Raw genomic sequence first — 25330 nt, forward strand, 5'->3', positions numbered from 1 at the left:
TAAAACATCTGCTAACATGCCAAACAAACCTTAAGAGCAGATGACAGGATGTCAAAAGAAGTGTCTAAAATTTGTAAAATGCCGTCACATGACAAATAGCAGGTTCTGCTATGTTGGTATGACATCGCATGCAGGTATAATCAGAAAGTCACGGCACAAATCAAACAACACAAGTGGAAACCTCTATGAAAAAAATGAGTACCAGACTGACCAGAGAGAGCATGGACAAAAACCAGGACTTATACAACAATGATCTTTGGACAAAATATTTTCTGGACAACAGACCAGAGGACATCTTTGACATTAATCAAATTCATTGTTTCAGGACCACATACCAAGTGTGAAGCATTGAGCTGGTAGATGATAGCAATACAGAATTCGCCATGGATTCTACATGAGAGCTGGACCCAAAACATACCAGTAAATCAACCAACGATTGGCTGAAAACAAAGAAATGGATCCTGGAATGGAGAGAGAGCCCAGATCTGTACTGAAGAAACGCCTAAAACATCTCACAGCTGTCAAATTGAGAAATGGGATAAAACGTTCGGCAAAGCGAAGTCAGAGACTGGTAGGTGGCTAAAGGAAAGGAACCTAGTATTTAATGGGGTGTCCTATTGTTTTCCATGACTGTTTTATCATGGTTTTAAAGCACCAGAACTTTTACAATGATATCATGACTTGGCCTCATTGGATTTTACGTTTAGCCTTCACCATCGTCCGTCAACTCGCTTGTCCTGCTGATCCCAGAACTCACAGTTTAGCAGCTGCAGTCAGCAGGCTCTCCTGCGGAGTTCCGTTTAACGCCACAGGAATGATAAATGGACTTGACAGCTAACCCGGTTTAGAAGGCTTTGTGGCCCTTTTTCGGTCTGCCAGTCACGGTGTATAATGTGTATCATATGAGAAGCAGCCAGCCTCGGAGAGCGTCTTTGATCCTTCACGGGGATTAGGAGACGAGTCGGCTGAGATGGACAGAGTAGCCCCATCAGTCTGTCGGCCCCAGCGGTAAAGAGAACCAAAGAGAAAGATGTAGTAGAAAGCCTGCACATTACTAGGCGTTGTGTTTAAATGGATAAAATTGGGAAATCTGAAAAGACTTCATATTATTGAGGAATTTATGGGAACCTGAATTGAAAAAGCTCACATCATCTTGGCAAATCGAAAATATCAAAATGTGATAAAAGCCACTCACTGGGTAAGATAAAAATAAGTGGAATAATACAGCGGTAGGCACAGTTAACTAAAAAGTCAGCTGCTAAAAAGTTAACCCTAAAGCACGAATCATAAATATTAGCTTGTCTAACACTAAAACACTGCAGCAGGAATGTATTAACCAGAAGCTAATTCTAAAATGTTAACGTAAATTTAAATTCCGACCGACTTTGAAAGATTAAAACTCTCAAGCAATTTAATTTTAGTTTTATAGTTTACAAGTTCTGTAATGGCATTAGATATTGTACTTATGATTATTACTTGTACTGTATGTGTTTTTTGTGTTTGTGTTTCTTGTTTTTAATGAATATAGCCAGCTGGCTACATGAAGAATGCTGAACAGTTGATAACCAAAACGTCAAACTTTATTAAACTGAGAGTTTACAAAACGGTCAAGAAAATTTGCGCTTTGGAATTTCTCTGGAAAAATTTGCTCAGTTGATCCTAAGTGTGCTAAACATTTATGAAGTTAGCAAGAATGCTAACGCGCAACAGGAAAAAATAGCTCTGCTATTAGCTCATTAGCGCTGGAAACACAGGATCATCTTCATGTAGTCTGCAATAAAAAAGACATCTCACCTTAATCTTCATTCAGTCTGACTGAGTTTGAGCTGTTTTGCAGACGAAAATGGGCAAATGAGAATGGACAACATTTTCTTATACGCCAAGAAATCTGCAGCTGTAATTGCAGCAAAAAGGTGGTTCTATAAAGTATTGACAAATGCACACCATGTGTTTCAGATTATAAGTTGTACAAAGATCAGAACCGTGTATCCTTTCTAACATCTGCTAAGCAAAGCTATGCTAATTTGTCTTGCTCTTTCCCCATAAAATCCCAACAAAATACATCAGGGGTTTATAGCATAAAGTATTTTAACTAATGTGAGTCTGGCACACTTGCTAGTTATAAAATCCCCACAAATAGAACTCATTAGGAGTGCATTCTATCTAGAACTTTTTCGTGATTGTCACTCTGTTTGACGCCGAGACAAAGATCTGAAACATCGCATAAATCTAGATGCATACTCTGTACCAACAAGGTGCTGCACATCTGTTGTGCATCACTACATTAAAACTAACAATGCCCTTTGTTCTTGTAACGACGCTCACAGAGCTCTTGGCTAACAGGGAGACATGCTTTCTCAGATTCGACCTGGACTTGTGCTTGTGAGTGAACAAGTCCAGCAGATATTTGCTGACTTCAGAAAAAGAGAAGCATTCCATCAGGAGACTTTCTGAGAGACAGATCTTCAGTCTGGACTATCAAGCTGTACAGATGAAAGCCGTTATCCGAGTGTGTGTGAGGTTGTGCGTGTGTGTGCGTGTACATGCCATATATTTGATACATTGCAGGGACTATTTTCCTAACACATATCACATTGTAGGGTATGGCTATGTAATGGTAATGGTTTGGTTTAAGGTAAAAGTAAGGGTTAGGCTGTAGAAATCAGTGGATGTCAACGGAAAATTCCTGCAAAGATAGAGAAACAGAAGCGTATGTGTGTATTTGTATGCATGTGTGTGTGCCAAATGTGTGCACACATCTATGCTGACAGCTACCTGGCTCAAAGTTCTTTCAGGTGTTCATAAAAGGAACACTTTAGTGACAAAAAGGGCTTCAGCAATAACTTTCTGGTACAACTGCAAGTCAGATTTTTCCTATCAGCTGTGTGACAGGATGAATTATTTCCTCATCTGTTTGGCAACCTAATCGGCTTCGGCGCAGTGAAAGTGGATGTGATTAACTGCTTCATAATCAAACGGGACCGTCTGGGTGCGTGTGCGTACGAACCTGGGGTTGGTGCAGGATCGCTCTCTGAACATGACGCCTCCTCCACAGGTTCTGGAGCAGTTCGACCACTGGGACCAGGCTGACCACTGGCCGTGGACGGCCCTGGGGCCGTGCTCGCCGTATTTCACACACTGACCCCTCCGACACCACTGGAAGAAAAAGACCGGAGGAACAGAATGGAGAAGAGGACAGAAATAGCTCAAACTTATCGGCGCTCGGGTTCTCGTCTGGGTTTCAGGAGTTGGACAAACGCCCGGCACTACACCTGGACACCCAGGCCCCCCCTTTTTTTTGCATCAACAGCCAAAACATGCACAACACACATCCATTGTGCATGACTCCCCAGCTGATCGAAGCCAAGAGCCACTCTCACACATCACCACCTTTCTACTTGTCAAAATATCGACTTTCTACGCTTGAAATAAGGTTGGGCTTAGTGTTTACAATACCCTGAACGCTTTTACATGTGCTTTTTCACATGTTGTCACGTTACAACCGCAAACTTCAGCGTACAGTCTGGTACTCGAGCGACGCATGATTGTAAAGTAGATGGGAAGTGATACGGTAAGGTAGGGATGCAGCGAGGATATAAAATGACAGAGCATGTGCAAACTTTGTCGGACATGAAAAGAGTTTGCCTGGAAGTGCCTCATAACACCAAAATTTAAAAGCAATCAGCTCAAAAACAGAACAGAACTGTTGGAGAAGATGTGGAAAGTGTTACCTTGAGTAATGTTTTGAAGTTCAAGTAAGACCAGAAGTATTTTCGGAGGGAATTATTCAAGATAGTGATGAGCGCTTAGTAAAATCGCTGCTGATGAAGGCAAAGAAAGTAATACTGAAAATCTGAAGGAAAGTGGAAACACCATCGAGGAGCCTATGGACTTCAATAGTGGTCGAAATGTCTAGGATGGAGAAACTGACACATGGACTGAAACTTTAAGAATAAAAAATGTATAGAAAATGGGCAAAATAGGACATTTAAATAGAAAAATTGTTTATGTAAATGTTGTTACCAAGCAAGTTGTTGAATGTGTTGTTTATCTTCTGTATTAAAATTAAGCAAAATCAAGAAAGAAATTACAAAAAAAGAAAGTTACAATTAAATAAGTAACAATGCACCGATCCACTTTTTTCACTTCCGATACTGATATCTGAGGTTTAGTATCGGCCGATACCGATCTGATACAGAAGAACAGAGCTGAATTGACTTAAGATGTTTCTTTCATTAGCGCGTGATCATCTTACAAAAAATAAAAAGTTCTTTTCTCTTTAAGGTTATGGACTTAAGTTTGATGAACAGGCAGAGTTTAGATGCCATTTTTAACAACTTGTTTGCTCTGTTTTAGCCCTACTTGCAACCTGGTAATGATCTAACAGGTTAGATTATTACATGCAATGTCACTAACTTGCAACCTGTCAGAATTATTAAAGTTCTGACAAAAATGTTAGAAGGTTTTTGTTAGAAATGTCTAAAAGTGACCCTTCACAATTGGATGTTTTTGCTCACCATGTCCGGACCACAGGTGGTCCCCTCTGCAGCCGGCATGAACTTGGTCTCACACCGATGTCCCACTCTGTGACACCAAAGAGACTTGCAGATGTCCTGTTGAACAAAAAAAATTAGACATTTATTCCAAAATAAGACTTGTAGCTGGCTGCAGTCTTTAATCTTGGATCTGATATTAATATCTGTATTGGTCCCAATATTGAAAAAAAGTTTTAAACTGGGTATTGGTGACAGTTTGCCCAGACCATAACAATGAATCTATTCAGTCTAATTCTATTCTTTGTGCTCTGAGCAATGTCAGGTTTTATTAATTATTCAACATTATATCTAGAAGCCTTTGCACTTTCTGAACCATTTGAAGGAAAGTTTGTTGCAGTCTATTTTTTACAACCTATTGATTTTGTAAGTTTCAGTTTCTTTATCATTTATTTTTACAGTGTTTGACCAAGCTTGATAAGCTAATGGTGTAATTAAGTGTGCTGTACTGGTGCATAATTATCAGATACATTTGTAATTCAGTACATTTTCATCTGTGTTTAAAAAAATTAATTCAGTGCAGTTTTTCTGTATTGGATCAGTATCAGCCGATATTATACCTCAGATATAGACATTGGTATCAGAAGTGAAAGAAGTAGATCGGTGCGTCCCTGTTTAATGTCACCTACTTTTATTGTTCCCCAACCAGACCACAAACACATCAAACCCGGTCAACGGGCCCCCACCACTACACCAGGCATCTCCACAAAGACTCTGTGTCAAACCAAATCAATGTACGTTTTTAATGAAGAGCAACTATAATTCCATGTGTCATCTGACCCGACAAAACAAAGGAAGGGTGAGCGCAGGGGAAGATCTGGGGTCGAAAGACAGGCGATAGTCGCTGGCGGTTCGCCCAGCTGCAACAGAGGAACAATCCGGGAAGGAGCGACGGGACCAAAACAGACCTGCTTGTTTGATTCTTTGTCCCCACGCGTTTCGGCTCGGCTGACATCGAGCAGCTGGCTGACGGCAAAACCAACATGGGACAGGAAACGGGGGTACCCCAAATCCAGCTTTAATAAGGTTCTGCCACCCACCATCTCATACGCGTCTAAGAAAGGCCGACAACGGGAGACGCGGCGACGATCAAGAGACAACATGAACGTGTGCTAATCTCCCAATGGACGGTTTAGTGGAGTCAACTTCCCAGCAACGCAGCAAGAGGAATGCTTGTTTTCCAATTTGCATGTGAATGAACGACGTTCAATGCACTTTGATTGTAAAGGCTTATGTCAAAGCGGCGATCGTGGGCGAGGGGCGGCGGTTGCATGAGTGGGCAACGTTTGTTATGTGGGCTCAAAGGTGGGAGGATTCTAGATCATGATAAATAATAGGGTTCCAGTTTGGAGAGCTATAGAGCTGCAGAGCAGACAGTTTAAGCTCCTGTATGATCACAGGTTGCTGTTTCTCATTACAGCAGGGTCTAGTGGACCTCGGAGTCGGACAAAGAGACACATGAATAGGAAATCAGAATGAAAACAGCACTAATCCGCCTCTATAGGTTATTTTCCCTACAGCTCACAGACGGCCGCTTTAATTAGCCGTGGTTTAAAGTTCGGAGTTGACATCAGGGCTTCCAAAGACTTAAGGCTGTAAACATGACGGATGAAACGTCAGGAGGCCTCGAATGATTATATGGATCACAGATCTGGATACTGTAGTAAAAGTTTAGAGCTAAGGTCCCGAGTAAAAGTGTTCATACTTTTCCAGGATTTTTGCAAATGTTTTTGCAAATAAAATTCTGTGATTTTGAGGAGCTACTTTAAAATAATTGCAAGAAATTTTGCGAATTTAGCAAATTTTATAATTTTCCCCTTTATGAACGATGATAAATGTGAGTTTTTGTTGCTGGCCAAATCGATCACGGACTGGGAGTTAGCAGTCACTTAAACCCAATGCATTTGACCATTTTTGCGGAAAATTTACAATGAACTCATAATCATGCATTAGTGCGAAAAACTGCTGGGATCTGTTGATTTTCCGCATATATGTTACAGGAATCCCCATGATTGAGGAAGGGCTGAATACAAACTCAAGCCACACTTTCCAGTAGGGATGCACGATATATTGACATTAACATACATATCGGTCTGCTAAATAAAACTGGGCCGATATTAACAACCAGTGGTTTACTTCCATCTTGACGCTGTTTGAGGGAAAGGGGTGTGTGTTAGCAATGTGGTTTTTGTTCAATCATGTGACAGTGGTTTAACTGCAGAAGAGAAGTAATGTCAGCAGTGTGGTCATTTTTTTGTGTCAGACTGGTAGGTGAAAAATATATATACAATATTGGTAAATATCAGTTATTGGCCATAATGGCAATGTTAGAATCGCATATTAGTATCGGCAACAATTGTTCATATCGCTGCATCCATACTTTTCAGATTTTTAGTGAAACATGTTGGAAACTTCATGTAACCTTCCTTCAGCTTTACAAATGTGCACCAATTAAATCCTAATCATATATGTTACATTTTTGGTTGTAGCACAACAAGAACAGCATGCTAGCTTTGCTTTCACAAAAAAGTGTGCAAGCAGTGAAAATGACTGTAACTAATTACCTTTTCCCTCCCGGGTGTCAAAAAAAAAGAAAGAATAAAGCACTGAGATACTACCTTGACAAAATCAAGGCCACATAGCTTGGCCTGGGATCCGAACTGCCACTTGCACTGCGTGTCTGCGTCATACAGCTGGCCGGGAAGCTGCTCAGGATACTTGTACTGACCGATCTGCTTGGGTTCGTCTCCGAGGCAGGATGCCTGGGCTGTTCTGGTGAGCAGACGGCACACAAGCAATGTCAGAAATATGAAGAAAGCAACAGCGGCGAGGTTAAACTGAAGTCGTAGAGGGTACCCAAGGAAGCGGCTGAGGTACTGCCGACTGCAGGTGGACCAGGAGAAGACCCCGTTATTCCCAGCCAAAGTGGGAGACATGATGTTGCCCTCTGTCTTACGACAAGGGTTCCCTTCCCCGTCATGGATCATCCCAAAACTACAAACAGAAAAAAATGAAGTTGAGCTCTGACTAGGAAAATACAGTTACATACCTAAACATCCTGACATTTTATTTTCTCCACATAGTTCTCAAGTAATGTTATGCTTTTAGAGGACATTTGTTTCTGTAAATATGCCCATTTAATACTGATTCTCTCAATTCATTACCAGCACAGGTCCAGTTTTGTCTCTCTTAAAGGAGCAGGGTTACACGCTTTTCCAGTCACATAGTGCCATTTTATAGCACAATCAAGTAACCTTAAGTTGTTATAATATATCAAATATGACTTAAAATATATTTCACTTTGTAATTTAACACCTTGAAATTGGGCCTCTGTCTCTTTAAGAAACTCCCACTCTTTCTGAAACTCCGCCTTCAGGAAGTCATCACAACATGGTGATGACTTCCTTTAGCAACGTTTTTACCAGTGTTGGACTGAGAAGCAGCTGGTATAATGAGCTCAGCAGATGTGCAGTACCACCAGGTGTTTGCTAATTGCTGACGACTAGTCTGAGGAGCTGAATGGGTGATATAACGGGGGAGGGCTGGAAGCCTGGAAAATGCAGCTCTGTGGAGGAGCTCCAACCTTGAAGGAGGAGCTAGGTCCATTCAGGCATTCAGGCGTTTTTATGAATGGTTGCCATGGGAATGAATGGATTTCCCAAACATGCATCAAAGAATCGAGGCAACAGTCCAGGTATGAGTTTGAAGAGGGAATAACATTATAACATGACTTAAAGCTCAAAATAGTTAATTTTACATAATACTGCCCCTTTAAGATGTATTTTAACAGCCTCACAAATGCAGAATGATTTACATCTAAAACAAGTTATTTAAAGTTAATTAAATTCATTGTGACATTTTTTAAAAATCATACTTGTGTCCAGACTCGTGAGCGATAGTGAAAGCCAGGCCCAGTCCTGTATCCTCGTTGATGGTGCAGCTCCTGTACTTACTGCACATGCCACTGATAGGGGCGAAACCTTCCAAGACGAAGAGGAAAAACAAAAAAAATGATCATAGGTCAACTGCTGGTATCATCAGATGATTGAACACCAAATATTTCACTACATCAAGAATCCATTGTGAAACATAAGAATTTCTCAACTTTCTCTTCATAGTTTTTTCTTCACGTTCTGTGGGAAAGGTTTGGCTGACAGAAACCGTTTGTCAAATATGTACGGCGCTGCCTATAGGAAAGGGAATTTTACACAAGCGTCCAGGTGCAGCCTCACAAGTCAGAACCAATTTATTTAGTGTTGTTCTTTAGACTGTGACTGTCAATCAGTAAAGAACCACGGCTGCTTTTTGGATCCGACATCAGCCCATCCGTTTTCTGAATTTCACTGTATCCTGTTCCTCGATGAGAACAATCTGAGCAGGAGTAGGACTGACAGCTTTAGGGGAAAAAGTCCTAGTTGTGGGTTTAACTTTCAACAGGCTAGCCCAGATACTTGGTATTGGTCCCTTTTGTTTTCATATTTTACTTTTTCTAGGAACAGTTTCTTCCAAAGGTCCAAAATATTAAACAATATGTAGAGCAATAAACCCAACTTGATGATTGTGGATTGTGCCGTGGAATTCAGATTAAGGGTGTCCAGATGAGGGCATCATAAATCATCATAAATTTTTCCCTGACTAAAGTCAACTCTGATTACCTGTTGGTCTATTCAGGATTTTTGCAGGTTTCGCCAACACAAATTTAAGGCATTTTAAGTCCTGTGATTAAGGTATTTAAGACCAACTTACATTTGTCTTTCGATTAATTCAAGACTGTTGAGGCCTTAGTTTTACAGAAATGAATTTAAGTCTTTTTAAGACATTTTAAAGACCCTAATGAAATAAAATGCAAGACCTTCATCACAACAGATGTACAAATAATGCAGGGGACTAAAACTGTGACATTTCTGGGATCTGGCTCCTGTCAGCAGCTTTGTGTTTCTCTCATGGCTAGCAGCTTGTTGCCGGTAGCCTTAACCGCCTTGAGTCACAGAAGACAGTGAGTGAAGATATCTGGAGCAATTCAAACTTTTGTCTAATAGAAAAGACCTAAAAAAAAAAGCTACATAGAATATATGAGACTAAATTATGAGACATGACCAAATTTAAGACCTGTGACTGACGTATAAGGCCAACTTACATTTTCTTTCATTTAAGAGAAATGAATTTAAAACTTCTTAAGGATGGATGGACACCCTGCTTTTGTCTGCGTCAACCTAGCGAGACATGTTGCCACAATTTGCATGGTCAGTATTGAACATGTTAGTCCACTTTCATGTGCTTGCAAATATAGAAATCATTTTCACAAGTCTAAGTCGAATATTAAATCTTTTGGCCCAAGATACGTCTCAAATGTCAAATAATGTTTCCCAACTGATGAATGTAGCTGTTGTAGAACTGATGAGTGCCTCCAGTGACAATTTGCTGCATCTTAGGCTCACAAAGAAGCCCTTCCAACCACCAACTATGTATCTACTATGTATCTACAACAATGCTCAAAGAAAAATTTTTTGAGAGTAAACATGCTCATGTTTTTATGCCACTTTTCATAAAACATTGCTAGCAGGAGTAAAATGCTAGCATGATGTTTGTCCTGGTGGGACAAACATTTCTGCTTCTGTTGAGGAAAACACATTCAACTTGACACAATCAGTACTGACAATAAAACAAAAACACTAATTCATACAGATTGTTATTTTTCTGCCATTTACTTCATTTTTAACAAAGTGTCAAGTGGGAGTTACAGACATCTGTTCTTAAGTCACTCCAACTGTTATTGGTGACCAAAATAAATAAATAAATAAAATAAAAACATATTTTTTACCATACTGAACATTTCATACCCAGGGTGTCACAGGGCTCGTTCTTCCAGGAGCAAATGTCAAGTCCAGTGAGAAGAACAGCATGGTCGTGCCGTTTACCTCCTTTCCCCACCAGACCCGACTGCCACTGACAGAAACTGTTGAGGGACTGGTCGGCATGGTGATTTATATTCAAGCCCAGCTGGAAAAGAAGAGCGGGAAGTTGAGAAAAAGAGGGAGAGGGTGCAGCTAAGTTTCTTAGTAGTGTCTAGTGAAACATGGAGGAATTTAAAGTTAAACCAACTTTTGTTCACTTACGGCGTCGTGTTCCAGCAGGAGCAAGCTGACCACCACGATGTTGATGTCAGATCCAATGGTGCCATCTTTAAAAAGACTGGAAACCTACAACAACACTGAGACAGTTAGCAGCAGAAAATCAACCATTGACAACTCCATCACATTTTTATGTTGCCCCCCTTCTGCTCATTTTCATTCATACTTCATTTGCTTTTTACAGTAGAAACATAAAGAAATGCTTTAAGTTTTAGAGCATTTCAGGCTACTAGACAATGGAAATAGGGAAAAAGTGTATAGAAAGCACCTAGCATTGAAAATGTGTGATTCAGACTAATATTGGGTTCTCAAACTTTTTATAACAAGTATTGTTTTTGTAATCTGGAGTTTTCTATGGCACACCATTATGACAAACATTTTTGGAACAGAACAGTTTAACTTGGACATTTCAGTTTGTTGTCCTATCAGAACATAAATTGGTACTTCATGATTGCCTGAGGGAGCACATTTAAGCTCTGTACACACTAAGAAGAGCACTGTATATTTTTGTGAACGATTTAGAAAAAATGGCAGGTTACAGCGCCACAGAAAATGTTGTAGTAGGCATGCCAGGCCAATAGGTGGCACTGTAAAACTGCCAGAAAACGACACGAACAACACAGTTGTTCACAGAGTGAAGCGCAGGCGGGGTGGACAGAGAAAGACAAACTACTACATTATAGTTTAAAAAAAAGGTGCGGCTCGCATGGCCACAAGGAAACACAAAAATTTGGAAATTTAACCCAATTTCAAAAATGATCATTTCTGGTCTCCTCAGATGCTCAATTTTTGTGGACACACAGCCTAGACTATACAGAACTTTTGCTGATAAACCTTAAGTTATCTCCACGTTACAGTTGTGTTTAATTTTTTTCTTCAGCATTTTCCATTTTCAATTTTCAAGTTGGACAAGTGATGAAAGATCTACCATGTTTAATTTCCCTTTGGGATAAACAAAGTATTATTGAATTGAATTGAACAAAGTAAACAGCTCTCTAGCGTTAGCTGTGTCTGTTTAGTGGCCATTTTCCTTACAGATGCTCCTTCCAATTAAAGGCCAGGTGCAGGTGGGAAACTTTTGTGTGTGTTATTTAACTATTATCTCCTCCCATCCGTTCCCTCCTTGAGCTCTCCAGTACTCACCATATTCATGACAGTGAGGACGTAGGTGGTGACGTTCTCCCTGCCGTGTTTTTCCAGCATCTTCCTGTCTGCCACCACCAGGGTCTCCACATTCAGACCTCCCACCCTGTTGGAGTTGATGGGTGATCTCCTCGCCCGCCCGGGCTCCTCCACCTCAGGCGCAGCAAACTCATCCGGTAAGAAGAAGAGGTCCCCTACGGGAGGCTGGGGAGCATCTAAGAACATGAAATATAAGGGAGAGGAGATGATACACGCACAGAGGGAAGCATACACAAAGAGTCAATTAATTGGAGGGGAATTATAAGAGGTGCCGGTTTATGTTACAAATAAAAATATGAATTCTGTTCAGTCTCCTTTAATATGACACCCCTGCAGAAATTCAGTGTGAGCAGTTGCCAGTCTACCAGGAGTTAATCTGAAGATTACATTTTTTCAGAGTAATTTGTTTGTAAAGACATCATAATCCAATTTATTTATGGTTTATGTTGTGTGTGCTTTGTTTTATTTATTGGTTTTAGTTCTTTATATAAGGAGAAGATGTGGAAAATGATGTGATAAAAAGCATGTTTCTTACCTAGCAACCAGGAAAAATAAATCTAAAAGGTATTATTAGTACTTTGTGTCATACTGTTGTGAAAATGAGAACACAAATTAGAATTTTTTTGTTGTGAATTTGAAGTAGATAATTTATGCATTAGCTACAATATCCATATTTTAAAACATTTGTTGTTTCTTAATATTTTTTTTCCCCAAAGTTATTAAAAGTGATTGTGGAACATCCAAAGAGTCTCTTCCAGACCCCGGACCTCTGTCCACACTAACAGCAATTACACCAACTAAAACGCACTGGATAGTTGATGACAGAAGGAATACAAAGTTCCCTTACATACATTGCTTGCGGCGCCCGCAGAAGTGTTGCCGCTGCAGCTTTCCGTGTTGGTAGTCGTGGTGTGTCTGCGCTTGGTGATGATGACGGGAGAGGTAGGGGTTCTCAGCGCTACTCGATCTTCGGTGAACAACGTGCTCTGCGGAGCGCTTGTAGACCACATGCGGGTGATGGCCATAGGGGGCGCTGTAGTTGTGCCGGTCGGCCAGGTGTTGAGGTAGCGGAGAGATCAAGTACTCCTCGTTAGAGACACGGATCAGGCCTGCCTGGAAAACACACAAATTTCACAACCAGTTCAGTCTTAAAGTTTGCACGTTTGGCTATAATCAAACGCATAAACTTTGATTTTGACACAATGTTATAATCAAAAGCAAAGTTTGATTGGTTGGTTGGTTGGTTGTAATCAAATGGTTGTTTTCCATGAAACCAGCCTTGTTATGGACTGCTCAAGAGTAGAGCGGGAAAATTAAAAAAAAATTCATCCACCGCATAATGAACCCATCTCTATCATCTCATTTGAACGCTTAATCTGTCAAGTTCTTCCTATCAAGAAGCAATTGTTGCTGCTCATCAACCTATGACGGGTTATGAAGGCCACTTCCAAACACTTTGAATTATGTCTCTGTAAAAAGACATTATTCTAAACTACCAAGTCTTTCCAAGACTTGGACACCCAAGGAAAATCTACCTGCCCCACAGTCAATTTGTAATTCTCAGCAAAACTGCAGACAAACCAAAAAATAATATATCTACAGTCATGTCAAAGTCTAAGAAGGTGTCATTTCTCTACATTTATTGAAACTGAAGAATCAGCTTTTCTGACCGATATCTCACTGTTTTGACTCACTAGCTGCGTTTCCATCGAGCATAAAATTGAGCTAATTGGAATTAAAAATAAATTTGCTTATTGGAAACGTGCCAATTTAAGAAAAGCTCATGTTTTTCGATAAAATGTTTTTGAGCTAGGACGCTGTGTTTTTTTGGCCTTATCAAAATTGGTGTACTTCGCAAAGTTGCAATGGAAACATTTTTGTTGCATCATGTTGGCTTGTAGACAGTAGCATCGCGATTATTTGTAGCCACTGGTCTCCTTGGACAATACCCAGCCGGGTCCCCCAGAGGTCTCACACCATCGCAACTCAAAAGTCGAGTTTGTCATTCAAAAGTGTTGAACCCACTACTCACTACAATTTCCCCGAAACGCCTCATACATAAGTAGCCGCAACTTGCGTATCAGGAGCTTGACATTCCAATGCCTCAATAAGACGCAGAAGTCTTTTCTGATGGCTAATAATGACCGCTGGCACTATGGCTGAATTATGAACATCTGGTGTAAAACTTGATTTCCAATTACTTATCAAGTAAACAAACTTATTCAGGTGTGATTTCTTATTTAATGCAAATACTACAATTGTGAAATTGTGGTTTTTTTGTCATCAGTAGGTCATCGTCAAAGTTTTGTGTGCATTTGTAACAAAAACGCAGCCACTGCTGACTCAGGTCTCCCAAGCCTGTCCTCTGAAGAGAATGTCCAGCTGAATCTTAAACATTCCACCTGATCACAGACGTCTACCTAATTCACCTCAACAAACGTACACAACGTAGCGCTGCAGTCGACACACATTCAGACTCCTGGCCATGTACCCCCCGACCCATTTGTGAATGGTGTGTGTGTATCATGTCCGGGACTGTGTATATGCACGTGTGTGTTTGTGTGAAAGAGCTCTATGCTCCAGTTGAACTGACCCCATTCCCCTTAGACTAGCAGGTGACAAAATAAACTTAGGCAGGACAAAAGAGAAGCCATGGTGAGGCTCTTGTTGTCAAAACACTGCCTGGGTATATGGCAGACTGCCATCACTCCATCCATCCATCCATCAAATCCCGTAGAAATCTGTTGAATGTACCAGTCCTTGACAACTCAGTATGAAGATTTTCCATGATGTAACTTGCTTGCATTGGTTGTCAAGTCTTCTGTCCTGTCAGTGATCGACTGTATTCAAACTCTCCTTATGTAAGGAATCTCAAGCTTCAGCCATTAGGTTTGGTCTCAAAGTAAGGAAGTGTCATTGGCAAATAAAGATGATTACAGCTTCCTACAACATGTTGCCCTTTACAGAAGAAATTCCATGAACTTGATATTGACCTTGTCATGTGGAGTGGTTGGTGGTGGTGAGGAGAGATGCAGAGACCCAGGTTGTAGAAGAAAATGATGAATTTAATGAAGAGTGTAGCTCAAAAACAGTCCAGATCTCAGGCAGCACAACAGAGCGGAAACACAGAGGCTCAGCACCGGTAGCAACTGAATTAAACAAATACTGACGCAACGAGCTAATGCCGACACAGGACTTAACAGTTCAACTGTGCCGGCAGACGAATTATCATAGACAAAGACAACAGGTGAGTTTAAATACACAGGGAGGGTAATCAGGTAACTAGACACACGTGGGAAGCAATCAACGGGGAAGACGCCGAGACAACAGAGACTCACAGGACAGAAACTGAACACAGAGAACCCTTAAAAATAAATACACAGAAACACGAATCATGACAGACCTTTTTCTTGTCCTGGAGCTCCTCCATGGATACCTTTTTTTTTTTTTTTTTTTTAACCACTGTGACTTTTTTCCATGCTAAGTGCTAGTTCTCCAGTGCTTCAGGGTTCTTTTGATATTCCTGGTTTTATCTCAGGAACCTTTGGAGTAATCTTTGTCTACCTTTTTTTTTTCCAATTTGTGGATAAAGGCGATCAATGTGTACAAATTGAATTCCAAAGACTCAGATATAACTTTAACCTTTTCAAAGCTAATGGATGTTAGGGATGTTCTTACCTGTTCTTGAATTTTTACAAATTGGGGTAGAATGTGTTTCTCTTTAACATTTTTAAGCCTAGTTAATGTTATCAGGCAGATTCTATTGAAGTGGTTTCTTAATTCATGTCAGACAGTAAATAAGCCTGAGGCTGGTGAAACTGAACCAAGAAAGGAGTTAATCACACTAAATTGTTGATTTAAAACAGGAACTAATTACATCTCTACATACGGCCTGGTTGATTCAGATAGATTTGCTTTCTTAATAAATTAAATAGTGTTTTAAAAACTTCTTTTTGAGTTAACACAACCAATCTTTATTTCATATTTAAGCTAGTTTGATGAGGCAAAACATTTATGCGTAACAAATCTAGGGCTGAAACGATTAATCTTATTAATCGTGATGAATCAAATATTGAAATAGTTGTCAACTAAGTAATCGATTAATTAAGTGGAGTGCACAGACCATTTGATTAAAGAACAGCATACTCAGAGAAGTACTTTAGACAAAACTATACAAAACATTTTATACATTTTGCATTTAAGATGAAAAAAAAACCTGTCTGCAAATATGTCTTATTCAAAACTCCTAAAGTGGCACAGTTCATCTTGTTCAAATTCTGTACAAAAAAAAGAAATCTCCTTTTTAGCAGTTTTTGACATCTAATTATTAACCTGTTAATCAAAAACTAATCAATAAATCAGTCCTACATTATATTGCTGTTAAATCAAGCAGAAAGTGCTGGGCTTTTCATAAGTTACTTTTTAGCTGCAGATGCATCTTTTACAAATGATCAAGTGTTCTCCAAAGGAATGTTGTGTTATTGTATTTTAGCAAAGGAAATGTTTATTTTCTGATGTTAAAAAAACAAACAATTGATTAATTTGCATTCCTTTAAACGCATTTTTAATATTGTCTAAAAAAAGGCTCAAACGAAAAATCTGCAGAATGTGCCTTTTTTTGTCCAATTAATCGTCAGAATAATCGATTACTACAGTAATCTGAATGGGTGTAAATACTTTTTTACAGCACAGCATTCCGACACTCCAACAGTTCCTTCTGCCAGACGATGTAGTCCACAAGGAAACAATGAACTTTTATTTCCCCTTCTTCTTCCTCCTTAGCAGCGCGTTCATTAATCGATTAACATGAATGGATGATGAGACTTTCTACTCCGTTTGAGGCTACGGTGTAGTTACATATTCTTTTGGCTCTGCCTCTCATTTCCCATCACTCAAAGGTTTTATTATTGACCCACCTGAAGCACAACCATCCAACCCTAAAAGCCGCATCGCTAACGTGTCTGCCCGTCTACCACGTCTCCCCGCTCTCTTTTCCCAGCAGCGAGCAGATGGAAAGCTCTGTGATGATAATGACAGGAAATCAATCCCATCTGCAGCAAACAGTTAGAACGGGGCTTTGTTAAAGTGTGTGAGCATGCTTGTGTGTCTGGATTAAAAGTCCTTTTGTCAGCATTTGTTCTTGTGTTCCAGTGAATACCGAAGTGAGTGTTTTGTATCGTGGACATTTAGGTGAGCAGATTACACATGCGTGGATTCTCCTCTGCTCTGTTTCCCTGCACACCTGTAACCTGTTAGTGTGACTGCTCTTCCCTCGCGTTCTGTCAGTCGTCACCTGGTTTACTCCGTCCTTTGCCTGGGCGGTCTGTTTCCCAACATGTTTTATCCCTAATCTTCGGATTTCTGTTTGTTTGGATGCTCGTGTTTGAAATGCAGCAATATAGTTGGTCGACTCGGTAACAGCTCCGGCAAAACGCTGAGCGTTCCCTGTCACAGGGCTGCGTGGCAATAAATATTCATCTGATTTGCTCTGAATGAAAGCTCAAAAACTGAAAACAGATTTGTGTATCAGTGATTTTTCTTCTTCGTCTCCTTCGCTTCAGCGGGAGTTTCCCAGCCGTGCCACATGGACGAGTTCAAACTGGGTCCAACTCCCACAGCAGCAAAAGTAATAAAATAATGTCATATTGGTCATGAGCTTTTTAAAACCTTTTGCAGTTTTTTTGTCATATATGTAGGTGGATTTTATGATAGACCAAGGTTTTCTTCACATTTTTCCCATCATAGCGAAGTCCTCTCATAACTTTTCCTGAGCTCTATGCCATTTACACGATTACTCGATTTTTTTATTTTTATTTTTTTGTTACAGTTTCACTTTTTGAAACCAGGTCTCAATGTGTAAGTTTTCTTTAACAACAGAGGTATGAAGTACTCCACAGGTGCGAAACGGCACTTGTCCAGAACCCACGATTGCAGATAACAACCAAAACACTGGCAGCTAGCATCATGCTAAGTGTGCTACTTAATCTGATCAGTTGAACACAACTTCTAATAAGGAATATATGTGCATTACCTGAGAAGTTAATAGACTTGTGATGGAGATGGGTTACTGTTTTCTAAATTAGCTTGACGCTAGTGAAGGGCAAGCGGTGAAAAGCACATGAGCGTTTCAAGACTTGTTAAAATCACAGCGCCATACAGTGGCCTGGCATGACAACTACACTGGATTTAACGTGTCTTGGCGGTGATATCTAAACATTGAACTTACAACTTTCTGGGAATTCCTTTGAGACTCTTGGAAAACAATTACATTTGATTCAGTCTTGAAAAATGTAGACAAAACGCCAAAGCAGACATCAAGTCATCAGGTCTCAGGCACGGAAATACAACCACTCACATTCATTTATCAGCCCCTCCAGTTTTTGGAGATAGAAATTAATGCAAAATCAGCAGATAACATCACTTAATAAACAGTGATGATAACTCCGACCAGGTGGCAGTGTTTCTTATTTCTACTACACTTACCGTCATACAAAAAACATGCAAAATTCCTTGCAAATATTCCTGGAGTAGCACCAAGAAATCTGATTTAGGTTTTTAAAAAAAAAAAAAAAAACACGAAAACTATCAAAATCCTGGAAGGACTGATTAGGAAAACATGATTCAATTGCTGATTATTGAAATGGCGTCAACTAGGATAAGCCACGTTTTCCAGACTCTTTTCCTTACTTTTCCACCATGACTCTAGGTAACTGGACAGTGTTGCTGGGTCTTGAGCTTGTTTTCCATTTGCCGTCTTTGGAAGAAAATGGAGTCTAACTGTTACCTCACCAAAGTGCCTTCTTCCACATCCACAATTTGAATATACATTCCAATGAGGCTTGTTTGGAAGATTAAAAGTATCTTTAGAAAATAACTTTTCAGGTGCAAAACATAATTCCTCATAAGCTCACATTTCTGCATTAAACATGTTTGTTCATTGGTCTGACATAATATTCAAATCTTAAATGGCATGTTTTCATTGGCTGTAAGTGGAAAACCATCATAGTAAATAGAAATAAAGTCTTGAAAACATCCATGTGTGTAATTATCTATATAATTTTACTTGCGTTACTGAAATAATTTTGGCGAGATTAAAGGGCTAACTGTGTTAGCTGAACACCTTTTTACTTCCTGTCACATATTCACCCTCACACATGGTGAGATAAGAGGTTAGAGAGGAAAACTTCCTGCTTGGAAATAATAAATAATAATTTATTATTATTTTATAAAAACAAGGCTTTTCATCTGTTTTTCACTAAAGTTGTTGCAAGCTGCTAAACACTTTTGCTTGGCAGTGCAGCCATTTCAGTCAAGCTTGTGTCTGTATAACTGTATAAACTAGTCTCTTTTAAGAGTTTCCTACCATAATATTACGAGGCAAATGACTAAGTGCTTACATGCTGTTAAAGACTGGGGCCGAGCAGCGAGAAGCCCCAAGCTGGTGATTACCGAGCTCTGAAGCACATCTGCACTCCAGCTCAGTGGAGACCACATGAGCACAGTGTGTGGTGAAGAAGAAGAAGAAGAAGAAGAGGGAGAAGGGGGGGGAGAAAAGGAGGCCCCTCAGGCATCTAGCATACTCAATGGAGTCATAGTCGGAGTAATTACAGTTTGCTTATGTCAGTGACGTGTCTTTAAAACAGGGTAGAAATCGGGTAAAGAAGAGATGTTAATTTTGGATCTTGGATCAGAACGAGACAAGAGCAAAGCTGAAATGACAGGGCAGGACACAGACTTTCCCATGCAGCACACAATGTGGCATTCATGCTAAAATAGCTGGGTAGCTAAGCTTCAGCGGCACAGTGTCTAATCACCCGATTAAAGAAAGACATTTATAGACAACCCCTGTCAAGATCACAACGACTTAAATTGTCATTGACACGATAAAACCACTCGCGTGATTTAAAAAGATGAACAGCTGTGCTTTCATTCTGCGCACACTAAAAACTTTGGATAATAAATATCAGTTCCACGGCATCGCAGAGTGTTGCAGTTTTTGTATGAAGTGATTGGGTCAAATGTCGGCGCCATCTTGTGACGTAATGAGGGTAAGTCAAAACGTATCGACCAAGGCTGAGTACACAGAAGCAGAGGAAGTTGAGAGCAATTTCAGGGAAGATTTGAGTGATTTGTTTGCACTTTTGGAAGAAGAAGCTTGGGTGGAGTGATGATGAAGAAGAGGGAGCTGCTTCTACTGAAGAACTGCAACCCTGTGTATTGAGCCGTATTGATCAGGAAGCGACAATGACTCCAACGTTCCTGTGGAGGAAAGGCCCAAAGATGAAGGGTTGGAGTTAGACATCTAGACCTCCAAATCCCTGAACGGTAATAAACAGATCTATGTATATAAAAATTCATCTTCAATTCTGGCTTAAGTCAAATAATCCAGTTGCTTTAAAGTAACTGGTCCAAGTTCGCCATGTGTTCCAACATATGGATGTTCTGCGCAAGGCGTTTAGTACTAGCAAACCTTCCTGTTCCTCCTATTTCCAAGTCTTGAATTTGAATTTCCTACTTCTGATAATTGTATAGGATTTACATGTTACAGTCTTGTACAGTATAGGGGGGTTATCAGTCGACAGCACCCAGCGGCCTGTGCATGTTGCCTGCAGAAAAAAAACAAGCACATATTCTAACTATTTAAATTATTTCAAAAATAAAGAGTGAACTCACTCTGAACCCATAAATTGCTGTAAGCAGATGTCAGTGATTTAAAAATCTATAACAGTTAAAATTAAAAGAAAATGTTAGCTGTGAACTGTTTGAAAATTAATATGAATGAATCATAAACCTGGATCAATTCAAACAGTTTAAAATGTTTAGAACCGTTCCTCCAACTAATGCCATGCAAAAATACTATACCCCAACTAGGGCAATTTTCTGGGACAAATTTCTACCCTGGATGGTGAAAACCATTCTGGTTCCTGAATAAGGTTCCTCCAGCGGAAATGTGCTTTAAATCAAGATGTGCAGCTTTACAAATGCTGGGGGGTCATTTTGGAATCCCATGCTGTCCTTTCTATTCTCGGGCTTTATGAATGGTTTTGCTCTTCGTGGTCAAGCTTTTGTTTCCCCTTCTAGTCTTCTCTTCACGGTACATTTAGATAATCACATGCCTGCTAACTGAAAATTATTCTTTTTTGGGCTGGGCTGTCTTATTTTTGAATTGAAAGTATTGTTCGTGCTGCTAAATTAGCAAGCAAGCTGTTTTTCTCGCACATTTAAGGCTGTAACAATTGATGTGTTGCGCTACGTGCTCATTTTCGACAATGAGTTGTTGAAGACTGCTAAGCACAATTAGCGCAACATAGAATAACCAAATGTCCTCTTTTCATCGTTTTTTGGGGAACTAACAAACATCCTTAAATTGACTGGTGTAAAGCATAGAATACAACAGACTTTCTGTAATTGCATGTACTCTGCAGCTGCTGCCGACTGGGTGCTTCAGAGCGAACGGTGGCGAAGCGCACCACATGTTTATGTATACAGGTAGAGCGGAAACGCATGCAGATACACTGACCACTGCAAGTCGCTGTAGCTAGTGGTTAGCGCAAGTGTAGCTTTACGGACAAACCAGAAAATAGACTTCATATTATCCTGGTCGCAACAAATGGGAAACGGAGCAAATTAGCTGGCCTATGAGTTTTTGGACATGAAAGCTATAAATGGCAGGGCAAAGTGAGAGTTAATTAAAAATGACTGAAGATGAATACATAAACTAAAAACTATACACATTTTTATGTGTCTTTGTGAGCCTCACACTTTATTATTTCTATTTTTACTATTAAAATAAATATAATATCATATTTCTGTGCTATTTTTGTCCAAGTTGACTTACAAAATGAACTACTTTTGTTAACGGTTATTTTTCTAGGCAGCAGAAGTGTAATTGTTAGAGATGGGCAGATATGAAAATTTGGGCCAATATTTGTAGCCACTATATATGCTGCTGTCTACTTTATTAATCATCGGAATAATTGATACATTACTCAATTACTAAAATAAGTGTTTACAACAGCACTTACACTGTTTACAACAGCCCTATTTACAAAGTCCAAAATTCATAATGTGGACTCTCCTAATATTGTTAATATTTTTTTGCATTACTTCTTCTCTCAGAGGATTCCCTTCACAGTTGAATTAAGAGCTCGTTTTGAGCAGGAGTTTTGGTCTTTGAAGTGTCTCCAGTAAGAAACCATCACAGTTCAGATTAAATGCCTAATGTTTTATTGGGAAAAAAGGCATATATTAAATTATTTTAATAAAAGTTTTCAAAAAATATACCAAACTTCTGGTCAGTTTTGCCATTTCACTATCTTCCAACTGCAACACTCTGTTGAGTGTTAAAGTAACAATAGTGGGTCAGATTTGATGCATGAGCACTGTTTGTTAAAGTTACAGCATACACTTGAACACTTCAACGCTGGCCATTAATCTTGTGTGAGAAAGACTTTGCACATGCTTAAAAAAGGACACAGACGTACACACACACACACACACACACGCACGCATACAAACACTGTGGTTTTTCTCTTCCTTTCATGCACACACCATCCATATCCATCCACGCTGAGAGCTTGACCCTCCTCTCCTGCTGGCATCTAACGGTGGTCACTACATCACTGTCAGCATCCAGACCACCAGGGAAAAGCTCTGGGTCACTCCGCTGCTGTATCACCGAGCCCCGAGCTCCAAGTCATAGAATTATGGCCAACCTGGAGACGTGAATGGAGGCAGCGTTCCAATTTGTTGGCCTTTGGAGAAAGTGGACAGGTACAAATAGCCTGAGAGCTTTCTGGGAATCAGTCACTTGAGGAAACAACCTGTAAGATTGGAAGTATGTTGCCAAAACAGTAGAAACACCATTTATGTTTTTATTATTTGCCATATGCTTAAGGTTTTAATGTAATGCATATTCAGATCTACAGCCTCCTGCTTGCTGAGTGACATCGCCTCAGCAAGCAGGAGGCGATGGCCCTCCCTGTCTGTTAATTTCCTCCATCCATCCATTTTCTTTACACCCTTGTCCCTTAGTGGGGTTGGGAGGGGTGCTGGTGCCTCTCCAGCTAACGTTCCAGGCGAGAGGCGGGGTCACCCTGGACAGGTCACTAGTCTGTCACAGCACAACACAGAGACACACAACCATGCACACACACCTAGGGACAATTTGGAGAGTTTTTTGACTGTGGGAGGAAACACAGGGAGAACATGCAAACTCCAGGCAGAAAGACCAGGGCCGGGAATCAAACCCAGAACCTTCTTGCTGCAAGGCAACAGCTCTACCAACTGCGCCACTGTGCAGCCCTGTTAATTTCCTATAGATTACAATTGCTTGTGTTTCTTCGGCCAACTGACACGCGAATGTGTCGTGGAACCCTGTTACAGACTCCAGCCCCTCTTTCCTTTTCGTTGGTGTAAGATGACAACATGCATGTGGGTATAAATACTTTCTCCAGGCAGTGCAAACAAAGCTTGTGAGTGACTGTTTCTGGCACAGCGTCATTTCTCTGTCTTTCCCTGAGCTGGTTTTGAAATGCCTAATTAAACTGAAATGCTGTGATCAAAACAGCAGTTCTCCGACTGGATCTCAGCTCCTGATTGCTCCCTTTGCACTGTGTTCTGCAGCCTCAAACCTCATCAAGCATCACTAACAAGTCCTGGGAAAAGAGCAGAGGCTCTCTTCACACCACAGGGAGCCCCTCAGAACTCTCCTCTCTCAACAGTCACCGCTGGTTGCCACAACACGCGGCACCGTGTCAACGACAGCCGTCAGACTGCAAGTTTGATGCGAGCGCTGTGAAAGGACGACATGGAGGGGGGAGGGCTATTTCGGCAGACTTTCTTTTTTGTCTTGCATGCAAGTGTGCAAGCACACAGAGAAGTAGTAAATTGTGGTACAGGGAGGGGCTGCAATCAGTTCATGACATCCCCCGTCTTTTCATCCCTGACCAGATTCTCGGCCTACAGCGGCAAACTGCCCCTTAAAACAATTAACTGAACAATACACCAGTGGATTTAAAAACACAGAAAACACCAGGTTGGCATTGAATCAAATGACACTTTTATCTCAAGTTTCCATCCAAAATAATGAAGCTTGCATGCAGCTAGAAATGCTAGCTTACATCATCAGAGGTCGTCTCTTTATGGCGTTCTCCCAATCTTTGAAAAGTAAAAAAAAAAAAAAAAGGCCCTACTAGAATTATATTATATTGTTTTACATTTTACAATGCTGACACAAATAATTCATGAAAAAGCTTCATGGGTTATAGGAATAAGTCGGAGATAAAAAAGGGAAAGTCTGTGTTTTTAAACACCACCGGACTTGTGGGTTACCAGGTCGCTCTGTGAACTTTCTCTGCAGCGTGATGCTCTTGTTCTTGTTTTTGGAGCCATTTGCAGGCTAACCACAGCGGTCACCCTAACATACTTTGTCAGAATTTGAGGCTTCCAGCTGCGTTTCATGCACACCAACCCACACACACTGCTTATGTTTACAGCAAAGTTATACACACAACAGGCGTGGGATGTTTTACCACGACGGACTTTTGATGTGTTAAGGTAATCATGGCTTTACACTAACACTGTGATCTGTGAAGTCACAGACAACTTTAATTCTTTCCTTCTCCAACTTTGAGGCCACATAATAAAGTTGGTTGAGACTTTTTGGCAGGAAACAACTTAGAAAGGTCAGGAGACTGTTTGTCTATCACCGACTGTTGCTCGGCTGACAGATCCTGCTGTGATGTTGCTGTGACGCTAATCAGATCGCATCACTTTGGATGCATTTAAATGCAATGTGCAAACAGCTGGGCTTAAATGAGGCAATTTGTGTTTGAATGAGAACGGAATGACACTTAGCACTACACCTACCTACCTTTTAAAAGTATTTATGCCCCATTTTCTAATAAATGTAACTTACTTTGATATCTATAGCTAATATTAAGCAAAACCAAGGACCAACCTTCACAAGTCATCTACAGTATTTTTGGGACTATAAGCCACTTTTTTTCAATTTGGACAGTCCTGCAACTTATAGGCAGGTTTTTTTGTTGTTGTTTTAAAAGGTTTTACTGGGTCTAATGGCCTTTATTCAAAAGTGGTCAGACAGGAAAGTGGGTAATGAGAAAGGGGACATTTGCGGCAAAAGTCACCAGGCTTGAACCTATGATGGCCTGGTCAAACACTAAGGCCTCCTTACCTGGGTTGTGCTTTGCCCCTGAACCACCACAGCACTCGTTTTCATGATGCATTTTTTTAACTGAAGTTAATTCATACTGACCGACATGAACGAAGGAGCGTTAGAATCTGCTACATGAGGGCTGAAAGGAAGATGGGCAGAGCTGGAGAAACAACTCCACAGTTGGGTCTTTAAGTAACTGTGAGGCTTGTGAATGGTGCAGTTGCATCTCCACCTCCTGGTAGTTGCCAAGGAGGTGAATATACGACTTTGCAGGTCGGCCTTCT

General features: G+C 40.4%; 1 protein-coding gene across 2 annotated transcripts in view; it reads right to left on the reverse strand.

Annotated features, from left to right (window-relative positions):
• Positions 1–25330, reverse strand: part of adamts18 (ADAM metallopeptidase with thrombospondin type 1 motif, 18) — a 50268-nt gene that overhangs the window by 15801 nt on the left and 9137 nt on the right. Inside the window, exons 4-12 of one of the 2 annotated variants that reach the window (XM_016662674.1) lie at positions 12718–12979; positions 11828–12042; positions 10670–10753; positions 10394–10553; positions 8428–8533; positions 7410–7547; positions 7172–7325; positions 4518–4613; positions 3008–3156 (exon numbers count right to left, since the gene is read on the reverse strand). In XM_016662674.1, the coding sequence (XP_016518160.1) occupies positions 3008–3156; positions 4518–4613; positions 7172–7325; positions 7410–7547; positions 8428–8533; positions 10394–10553; positions 10670–10753; positions 11828–12042; positions 12718–12979 (1364 nt within the window). Of the gene's footprint in view, positions 1–3007; positions 3157–4517; positions 4614–7171; positions 7326–7409; positions 7548–8427; positions 8534–10393; positions 10554–10669; positions 10754–11827; positions 12043–12713; positions 12980–25330 lie in introns of those variants that run through there. The other variant, XM_016662675.1, reaches the window with a different exon arrangement.

Source organism: Poecilia formosa, unplaced genomic scaffold (genome assembly GCF_000485575.1).
Source record: "Poecilia formosa unplaced genomic scaffold, Poecilia_formosa-5.1.2 Scaffold384, whole genome shotgun sequence".
Lineage (NCBI taxonomy): Eukaryota > Metazoa > Chordata > Actinopteri > Cyprinodontiformes > Poeciliidae > Poecilia > Poecilia formosa.